This window comes from Ichthyophthirius multifiliis, assembly GCF_000220395.1.
Source record: "Ichthyophthirius multifiliis unplaced genomic scaffold scaff_1120509250588, whole genome shotgun sequence".
NCBI classification, from domain to species: Eukaryota; Ciliophora; class Oligohymenophorea; order Hymenostomatida; genus Ichthyophthirius; species Ichthyophthirius multifiliis.
In genome coordinates, this window is record NW_004086614.1 from 1 (window position 1) to 10,478 (window position 10,478).

A 10,478-nucleotide genomic window follows, 5' to 3' on the forward strand; every position below is an offset into this window, starting at 1 on the left:
GTTATTAAATAATAATTTAAAAAAAAATAAAAATAATATTTTTTAAGAAAAAATTAAAAAAAATAAAAAAAATTAATAAAATAATAAAAATTAGAAAAAAAGTAGTTTTTAATTTTTAATTAAAAATAAATAAATTAAATAATATATAAATATAAATATATATATATATATATATACATATTATAAATTTTATAATAAAACAAAATATGTTATATATATTTATATATTAACATTTTATAAAAAAAAAAAAAATTGATATAATAATTTTATATATATATTTCAATATTATAAGTTTAATTTATATAAATATGTCTTTTATTCATTCAATATACATTATTGATTTTTAAAATATTATTTGTTTTGTATTACAAATCATACAATATCTTTATATTCAAATTAATTCACAAAATATTTAGTATTTATATCATTTAGACTATATAATTTTTCGAACTAATAATTATTCTTATCAATTTATGTATTATTATCATTATTAATTAAATTTTTATTATAATAAGTAGAATGTTCTTATTACATTACTCTCTATTGATTATTTTTATTTTATAAACTTTAACTTTCATTATTATATAGGAATAAACATTTTGTTTTTTACCATTTATCAAATTAAATATTTTATTAATAATTAATATTTGCTTTTGTAGGTTTCATATAAGGTTAGTTTAAATTAAAAATTTTATAAAATTTTTTTTCTTTCCTCTTTATTTTTTAATTTTTTTAAATATTCAAATTCTTTATTTTAAAGCTTTTTTAAATTTATTAATATTTCATTTTGTTTTTTTTCGATTTTTATATTTCTCGTTTTTTCTTCTTTTAGTTTCTAATCATATTAAAATTTCTTTTAGAAAAGTTCTTATTCTATCCTTTTTTTTCGGAATTCTTCTGTTTGTTAATTTAATTTTTCGATTTTAGACTAATACAAACTATAATTACCTTATCGATCATTATCAATTTGATTAGTATTTTTTTTAATTTATTAAGAATAATAATTTGATGTTATATCTTATTTTTTCTCTAATAGAAAATTAATTTATTTGTTTAATTATTCTAAATCTTAAACTTTATTTATTTATGGCTTAATTTCTAAATTATTTTATAAGTCTTAATTTATAAAGTTTTATTTTTTTAAAAAAATTATTCCTAAATATCAATATTATTATATTTTTTTTGAAATTATTATTAATTTCCTATTTTTTCAAAGTTCTATTTATTGTTAGAATTATCAAAATATTATTTTTTATCAAAAATATTTTAGTTAAAAAAGTTATTATTTTTTTAAAAGTTATTAAATATAAGATTTTATTAATTTTGTTAGCTTTTTTATATTTATTTATCTTTGTTTTTAAATTTTTATGTTTGTTCTTCTTTATTCATTTTTAATTTCATCTTTAAATCGTTAAGTCTTTGTCCTAAACTACATATTTATTCTTAAATATCTTAATTATTTTCCTATTTATTTAAAAAAATTAGTTAATTCTAATCTCCATTAATGAAATTAAATATTCTATTATTATGAGAAGGAGAATATTAAGTTTTTACATATCTGATATTCATATTATTACTTATTTATTATAATTAATAATTATTAATATGGTCACTACAGCTCTAAGTTTTAGATAAATTTGTTTAGCTATTTAATTAATAAAGCTAATATTATTATTATTATTATTATTATTATTATTATTATTATTATTATTATTATTTATAATTTGAATATTATTCTCTTGTCGTATTACAATATTATTATATATTAGTATTTTTTAATTTTTATTTTTACTTTAATTAAATCATTTACTAATTGTAAAAACTAATAAAAAAAATGCTTGCATTTTTTTTTTTAAGATTTTCTATAAAATTATTTTCACTTCCAAATCTTTCTAAAAATATTTAGTATGATGTATAATCAGATTTTATAGTATTTAAAAAACTTATTAATTCATTTATTTCTATTTCATCATTCTATTATAATTTTAAATATACATTTATTGTTATAATAATTTTATTACAGTATATTTTTCTTTATTTTTATCATTTTATTTATATAAAAATTTATTATTTAAATTTTATTTATTGCTTTCATTTTTTTAAATAAAAAAATCTTAATTTTAATTCTATATTTTTTATTGGCTGTATAATTATAAAAGCTATTTTATTTTTTCTTTTTATTCTTAAAAAATAGCTACTTCTTTTATTGATTTTAAGTTTAATTACTTTTATATAATTTAAATAAAAATATATATATATAAATATATATATATATATATAAATTTATATTTAAATATATAAAGAAATCTGTTTTTATTTCATATTTTTTTAAACTAAAATCAAAAAACCTTCATTTAATCAAATTTCATTATTTTTATTTTTTTCTTATATTTTATTTTTTACCCAAAAAAAAAACTTTATTTTTATTAAAAATTATTATTTTATTATTATTCAAAAAAAAACAAAAACAAAAAAAATTAAATATACAAAAAATAAATATTATTCAAATTTTCAATTTTATTATTATTCTTATTTAGATTATTCATCAAAAATACTATCTATAAAGTTTACAAACCTTTAATTATATTAAGCTGGAGGAATTGCACTAATATCAGGTCCAAAAGCCACTCTTTTTGCAACATATTCAAATTTTTTCTTCGCACTAAAAAAAAAAAAAAAGGCAAAAAAATAAACACTTTTTTTTCTTGTTAAAAAAATATATATATATATATACTTAAAACAAGTAAGTATATCTATAATTCCAAATAAATATATAAAATTATTATCTCTAGAAATTAATTAAGATAAATTATTGTTTTTATCATCTAATTAAGCTTTAAAAACCTCGTTTCGAAACTCATTTAAATGTTAATTTTAAATTTCACTATTTTAATATGAATCATCCATTATTGATTACTTTTAAAAAATGTTTTTTTTAAATATAAAATTTTTTTTTTTTAATTATAAAAAATGTTTTTGTTTTAATTATAAAAACTACTTTATGATGAATTCCTACTAGTAAACTATAATCAATAATATTATTTTCCTCGAAAAATTAAGCATCTTTTTTTATTATATTCATAAATTCTACATATTGATTATTTTTTACATTAAGTTTTCGACTTTTATTTATAAAATCTAAATCTTTAAATGTAATTCCTTTACTTTTTAATAAACTATTAAATATAAAGTAAAAGGTTTTTAAAATAACAAAAAATAGTACCTTTATTTTGTAATTCTTCCATATTTAGAACCTTTTAAATCAAATTTTTCATTAATATATTTTCTAGTATGAAATACGTTTCCCATAATAACAAAACAAACAATTTATTCATTCATACTTTTTTTCATTCTAAGTTTAATTTTATGTAACCCAAAAAATTTAATAATAAGTGTATTTTTATTATTCTATAAATGTTCATAGTAATTTTTCAATATTTACTTTAAATGGTTAAATTCAGTTCTATTAATAGTCTTTAAAGTAAATTTACCATCTGCTGTATAATAAAAGAATGAACCGCTTTTTCCTGTACTAGTTAATTAAGTAAAACTATTGAAATCTCCTTTTACAAGACTAGAAAACAATTAGTCAGGTCCAATACTTTTTAAATATTCATCATCTGTAATATTATATAATGCTCTAATTTTCTAAAATACATTTGGAGCATAGTCTTAGAATTTACAAACTTTGTAAATTTGTTATTTATCCTGCCCTATTTTTTTAGGTAACAATTCAAAAAAATATTTCACTTTAAAATCCCTATTATATAAAACCTATAAATACATTTAAAAAAATAAGAAAATCATAAATATATAAATATATATATATATATATATATATATATAAATATAAATATAAATATAAATATAATTACATTGTCAGAAATGTTTGATGCTGCCGATTTTACACTCATTCGAATTCCAATCATCATATTAACGACTAGATTCCAATCTTAATGCCCAAAAAATACCATAGATTATTTCTTTTTCTATTTTTTTTTTTAAGTTTTACTCATTTCTTCTTTTTATTATATACTTGCTTTTTTTTGGACAATTCCTCCAGTAATAGCCTATTATATATTTTTTGGGCTAGCCTCATTTTTTATTTTCTATTATTAATTATTTTCGTATATCATACTACATATTTACTAATTTAATTTTTACTCTAAAGGATATTTTAATCAAGACTTTTTATGATGTTTTTGACATTAGATTATACTATATTAAGATAATTATATGCATTTTAAATTCTTTATTTCATCTAATTTGCATTCATTTATTAAAGTTTAGGTTCTAAATCTGGATTATTATTAATAAACTGACTTTATTTAAAACTTCCTTCATTAATAATTTATTAACATTCGCTATTTTTAATTTTATTTATATTCGAATTTTTCAATTATGGACATGTACTATTATTAAGATTACTTTTCTATATAGTATTCGAAAGTGCTTTAACCTTTATTTATTATTATTAATTTTCTTCTTCATTATTTAAAATAATATTCTTAGGTGTATTATTTATAGTTTTAGATTTATGAGAACTATTATCTCTAAAATTGAATATTTTATGAATACCGGTCGAACTTTCTAAATTATTATTATTAATCTATTAAGTATTATCAATATTATTATAATAAACCAAGTTTTCCTCAGGAGCGTATTTTTCCTCCTCTTCTTCATAAGAATCTGAGTTGTTTTCACTAATTTATTCAATATCTTCTTCAATATCCCCTTTGATTTAATTTTAAATTTTAACTAAATTAACATTTAAATTTAGTTAACAGCACTTACTATAATATTTTTATTAAAACTAAGTTAAGTTAAATTCATTCTTTTATTCCTATAACATATCATGTTCATCTTTTAAATTATAAAGTTCATCACTTTAACTCATTTTCTTTTTATTTATTGCAAAAGAACTATTTTCTTATATAATTGTATTATTTTCTTATATAGTTAAAGGTTTATTTGCAAAAGTATATAAAGGCGTTTATTTTTCGAAGACTAAAGATTCATATTCTTATATATTTTATTACATAAGAAACTATTATACAGGTTTTTCATTAATAATTAAAGAATTTATTCCTTTAATAAAACTTTTATTAACATTATTATTATTATTATTATTATTATTATTATTTTATTATTATTATTATTATTATTGTTATTTTTATTATTATTATTTATATTTTTATTATTATCTTTTTAATTTAAATCTGTAAAAGTGAAATTGTTCTATGATTTTATTACATTTTAAACATTCTCATTTGATAATATATTATTTATTGAATTTTTTTATTCAAAGACATTGAAATTATTAGAAATTACTAAACTTTATTATATTTCTATTTATTATATTTATTCATTTTTGATTTTCTCAAAACTAACTTTATTATTATTCTAAATCTCGTTCTTTTTTTCATAAAATTCATTGAAATTCTACGAACAATAATTTTCTAATTATTTTTTTATTTCTTATAATGAGGCAGCCTTTAAATATATAAAATTATATATATATATCTATCTAATTATAAATATATATATATATATATATAAAATATATATGTATATAATTTATACATATATATATTTTAATATACTTATTTATATACTTTAGTTTATAGTTTTTCTTATTTATCTTAATTATTTTCATTTTATTACGAAAAATATACTATTAAACTTTCTTTTTCACCAATTAAATAAGACAAGGCATTTTCAATGCATTTTTCCAAATTAAGTAATTTTTTCAAAAGTTAATTTTCTTTATTTTCATATTCTGCCCCATTCTCCATATTTCCTTTATTTAAAAAATCGAAAATTTCTAACAAATCTGGATGTTTTTGAATTACTTTTTAATAATCTTCCAAATAAACTTTTCCTGTTTATTTCATATCCATAACCTCAAAAATATGGTCTATTTATAATTAAACCTTTCTTTAAATATCTTAATCTATTTTTTAATAATAGTTTTTCCATAATAAAATAATAAATATATATAATAAATTTGTAACTATACTTAATTAAGTCTAAGTTAAAGCTGCCCAAGAACGCACAATACTATTAATCATAGAAGCCAAATTTTCCTTATCAAAATATCCTTTTTTTTAATCATCTATTAACCTAAATGACATTTCCACTTTTTCCTATTCATCGCCATTAGTAATAGTATCAATATATATCAAAAATCTGTTAAAAGGAATCTTTTTTTAAAAAAAAAAATAATTATATTTTTTTACTATTTTAAATAAATAAGTATATACTTATCCCTTAGGATCTGCCATAACATTAAATAAACGGTCGCTTAAAAATTAAACGCTATCTAAACCTAAAATTCCCATACAATCTCTAAATTTTTATCTATCTAAAAAGCCAGTGGATTATGTCATTCTCATAAATCTATATTTACAATATATTTTAATAAATGAATTTTATGTACTATTATCTGTATTAAAATATTTCTTTTTCTGTGAATCTAGTTTATTCAGATAATATTTTAACTTCTTTCATTGTCCCTACTCTACTTTATGCTCTTTTAAATCCACAGCATTTAGTTTTCATATAATTTATTGAAACAAAAAAATTAAAAATATATATTGTATATTTATATATTATTATTATTTTTTATATTATTATTAAAAAACAAAAAAAATATATACATATTTAAATAATATTAATTTTATATATGTATTTTTGTTATTAATAAATACTTATATTTTATTTTATTTTATTAATAAAAAAAAAAAAATATTAAAATTTTTTTTTTTCTAAAAAAAAAATAAATAAATAATATATATCAATGTTTAATTTTCTTAACTATTATCTCATATTCAGAATTATATATTTAATCTTAATTTATATTATTATTTTATTTGAAATCTTCCTGTTCTTTATTTTCATCGAATTCATTGAAATTAATATCAATTTAAAACAAAGAAAATGCACCTCTTTTATTTTTCTTATCCTCATTGTTTTATATATTTTAAATATTTTTATTATTATTAATAAATTAGAACTCTTCAATATCATCCTACTCTGTGCTTTTTAAAATAATTTCATTTAATTTCTACTTCTTTAAATTTATTTATTCCATATCTATATTACTTCTTAATATACTTTTTTCATAAAATACATCGTCTTCCTCATCATTTTCATCAAAATATTTTCCTCTGACATTTTATTATTTTAATATCCTATAAACTTTCATCTTTATTATTATAATCATATAAATCTAATATATATTTCTTATTTTTGTCATATTCTTTACAAATAGTCTTAAAATACATATTATTTGAACTTCTTTATCTAATTTCATTTTCATAATTTTCAAACTATTTAATATATAAAAATAAAAATATATATATATATATATAAATATTACCATATATCTATAAAAAATTTTATGTTTTTAGGGATATTAAATTAATGTTAAATTAATAAGTTCTAAGAAAATAGAATTTATTAAATTTTATTTTTTATCATTTTATAAATAAATAAGCCAAATTTTATCAATAATCTAAGATTCAAGAAAATAATTAACTAAAGATTAATCTTTTATGAGTAGATTTTTAATTAATTTAACTAGTAAAGCCTAAATGACTTTCTAATTTTTATTTTTTAATTTAAATAATTACAAAACGATCTATTTTTCAATAATATGATGTCTAAAAAATTATGGGTTAAGCATATAAAAAATATAGATAAGTTCGAAAAATTAGGTTACGAAACTAATAAATTAATTATTAATTAATACATTAGAATCCACATAATAATTCAAACAAGGTAAAAGACAATCTTCGATAGTAAATTCGATAATTTATTAAGTTTAAGAATACATAATAGATATATTTTCACAAATTTTAAAATAATCTGTGATAATTTTAAAGACTTCCACAATTTAAATTTGGAGCCCTGTATCCTATGTAATCAAAAGATAAGTCAATTAATTTAAATATTATCTTTTGGAATCTAAGTTCATTTAAAAAGTATGATTATTTTCAAAATTTTAATTTACGGAAATTTTTTAGGACATATATTAGTGATTTTCATAATTAAAATTATAAATTTATTTATTAATAACATTTATATCTAAATCAAATACTATATTAATTAAAATAACTTTATTTTCTTAAGAGATTATTGTTATTGCCTCTATTAATTAAATACTTTTTTTCAATTTTATTTAAGAATCCATTCTTTCGTCTTTTTATATAAAATCTAAAGATTTAAATAGAATTACTATAAATTTATGACTATTCATAGATTCTAATATTTCATGTTTTTTTACTTACTTTTGTTTTGTTTTGTTTTTTTTTAAAGAAAAAATTATATTTTTAAATAAAATTTAATATAATTTGTTTTACAAGACTTGGATTATTTAACATAGAAACGATTTCACTTAAAAATTAAACAGAATCTTATAGATTATTAAAAAATTTATCACATAAATCATCTATGAAATTATTTTATTTTATATAATCAAGTATTTCTATATTATTTCTTAAAATTATCTATAAATATTAATTATTCAATAAAAATATTTAAATAAATATATATATATATATATAAATATTTATATATATTTAATTAAATTTACTTACTTAATTTATTATTTAATTTATTTATTCCTCAATAGTTGTATTTATTATATAATCTTTAAAATATTATAATCTATTATTGATATGTATTTTTTCTAATACATTTTCATTTGTAATTTAAATTATTTCTTTGAATTTATTTTCTTTTCGCCATTAATCTCTATATGATTATTTTTCTGCATTCAAGCTTTTATCTTATATATATTTAAAAATAGTTTTTAATAATAATAATAATAATAAAAAAAATACACTCAAAAACACCAAGACAGTTTTCAAAATTTTCTTCTTTCATTAAAAAAACAATCAATTTTTATTCGTTTGAAAAAACTTTTTAAATATAAAATAATATTTTGAAATAAAAAACAATTTTTATTTACTAATTTTTCTAATAATCGAATAAACTAAATGAATTTTTTCATATTCTTCTAAATCTTCTAATTCTTAAAAAATTTCAAAAAGTTTATTTATATATTCTGGCTTTTTTATATAAATTAACAACAAAGAATTTATTGTATATATATATATATATATATATATATATATATATATATATATATATAAATATATAAAATATAAATAAAGATATATAAATATATATTAAAAAAAAAAAACATTATTAACAATCCCTTGTATATAGTTTTCAAAATCATAATCAACCTTTATATCATAAAATAAAAAAATAAAAAAAATATATTAAATAAAATTAATTTTTAAAATTTACATTTTAATATATTTCTTATAACTTTTAATATGTAGGCATTTCTAATTCTCTATTTTCACTATTTTAATCATCTCCATTACCATAACATTCATTCATATTAACACAATTATTTTTCTTAAATATTCCCTTAATATATTAAATTATATATATATTAATATATAAATAATTTAATATATATATGTATATACATGATAAATTTATATAAATATATATAATTTTTTTTTTATATATATAGATATATATATATATATATATATTTATATTTATATTTATATATATATATTATTTTATATATAAATATTTTTTTTTATTTATATATAAAAATACCATAATTCATTTGCAGATTATGAATCTGCAAAACTTATAGCAAATTCTTAAAATGATATTTTTTCCTTACATATTATTATAGAATCTTTTTTTTAATATTTATATTATTTATTATTTTACAAAATTTTTACCATTTTGCCTTTCATAATGATTTTCAGGATGAAATCTGAATTTAATTATTAATTTAACATTTAAATTTCTATCTAATTTATTTAATTCATCTTCTTCTAAATCATTTGTTTCTACTAATATTTCTAATTAATTTGCATATACTGCAATATATTCTTCTTATAATTCTGTTTAATCATTAAATTGCGATAAATGATATATATTTCCTACGCCTATATCAATCCATTATTCTTTTTTTTTTTTTTTTTTTCATATAAAAAAATAAAATAAAATTATTTATATTTTTTTAAAAAAATATATAAAATAGAATAAAAATATAAAACCTTATCTATTCAAATAATAAATTTTAACTTTTGAATTTTTATGCCCTAATAATTTAGATTGTTAATTAACTGTATGTAAATGTAATTTCATATAAGGAATATAAAAAATTCTTATTTATTTATTTTTTATTGTATTTTTTAGGGTATTTTTTGTAAAAAAAATTGTTTTTTTTGTTGTTATTATTTTTTTTTTATTAAATTAAATTAAAAAATATAAATTATAATTTTTTTACTTTATATTTTCCCCCCCTTTTTATTCAAAAAAAAAAACAAAAAAATTATATAATTTTGTGTCTATATAAAACTTAAAAACAAAACAAAAATAATTAAAAAAAATACCATTTTTGTAATAAAAAAATAAAAACTAATTTTTAACCTTTT

The 10,478-nt window shown here is 15.1% G+C and overlaps 3 protein-coding genes across 3 annotated transcripts, besides 25 other annotated features; all 3 read right to left on the bottom strand. All coding sequences in view use genetic code 6, as the record gives it.

Annotated features, from left to right (window-relative positions):
- Positions 1 to 47: 47 nt before the first annotated feature.
- Positions 48 to 100: a microsatellite.
- Positions 48 to 101: a microsatellite.
- Positions 102 to 141: 40 nt separating this feature from the next.
- Positions 142 to 185: a microsatellite.
- Positions 164 to 274: a microsatellite.
- Positions 166 to 274: a microsatellite.
- A 1,392-nt stretch (positions 275 to 1,666) lies between these two features.
- Positions 1,667 to 1,718: a microsatellite.
- A 327-nt stretch (positions 1,719 to 2,045) lies between these two features.
- Positions 2,046 to 2,087: a microsatellite.
- A 142-nt stretch (positions 2,088 to 2,229) lies between these two features.
- Positions 2,230 to 2,302: a microsatellite.
- Positions 2,242 to 2,302: a microsatellite.
- Positions 2,248 to 2,300: a microsatellite.
- A 61-nt stretch (positions 2,303 to 2,363) lies between the features above and the next one.
- Positions 2,364 to 2,401: a microsatellite.
- A 519-nt stretch (positions 2,402 to 2,920) lies between these two features.
- Positions 2,921 to 2,994: a microsatellite.
- Position 2,995: 1 nt separating this feature from the next.
- IMG5_083440 (phosphatidylinositol-4-phosphate 5-kinase family protein, putative) lies at positions 2,996 to 3,932 on the bottom strand (the record flags this gene model as incomplete). Its single annotated transcript, XM_004036365.1, has 3 exons — positions 2,996 to 3,176; positions 3,224 to 3,774; positions 3,876 to 3,932. Coding segments are annotated over 3 exons (789 nt in total), but the record flags the coding sequence as incomplete, so codon positions are not given.
- Positions 3,806 to 3,870: a microsatellite.
- Positions 3,812 to 3,871: a microsatellite.
- A 1,178-nt stretch (positions 3,933 to 5,110) lies between the features above and the next one.
- Positions 5,111 to 5,204: a microsatellite.
- Positions 5,112 to 5,215: a microsatellite.
- Positions 5,216 to 5,431: 216 nt separating this feature from the next.
- Positions 5,432 to 6,389, bottom strand: IMG5_083450 (phosphatidylinositol-4-phosphate 5-kinase family protein, putative; the record flags this gene model as incomplete). Its single annotated transcript, XM_004036366.1, has 3 exons — positions 5,432 to 5,493; positions 6,020 to 6,203; positions 6,264 to 6,389. The coding sequence occupies 3 exons, from the start codon at positions 6,387 to 6,389 to the stop codon at positions 5,432 to 5,434; spliced, it is 372 nt and encodes a 123-aa protein (XP_004036414.1).
- Positions 5,511 to 5,593: a microsatellite.
- Positions 6,390 to 6,679: 290 nt separating the features above from the next.
- Positions 6,680 to 6,738: a microsatellite.
- A 588-nt stretch (positions 6,739 to 7,326) lies between these two features.
- IMG5_083460 (hypothetical protein) lies at positions 7,327 to 9,444 on the bottom strand (the record flags this gene model as incomplete). The annotated part of the gene is made up of 5 exons (XM_004036367.1): positions 7,327 to 7,331; positions 8,847 to 8,924; positions 8,975 to 9,074; positions 9,219 to 9,254; positions 9,319 to 9,444. Coding segments are annotated over 5 exons (345 nt in total), but the record flags the coding sequence as incomplete, so codon positions are not given.
- Positions 8,537 to 8,579: a microsatellite.
- Positions 8,537 to 8,595: a microsatellite.
- Positions 8,549 to 8,582: a microsatellite.
- Positions 9,110 to 9,195: a microsatellite.
- A 1-nt stretch (position 9,445) lies between the features above and the next one.
- Positions 9,446 to 9,494: a microsatellite.
- Positions 9,460 to 9,619: a microsatellite.
- A 592-nt stretch (positions 9,620 to 10,211) lies between these two features.
- Positions 10,212 to 10,249: a microsatellite.
- Positions 10,250 to 10,478: the final 229 nt, after the last annotated feature.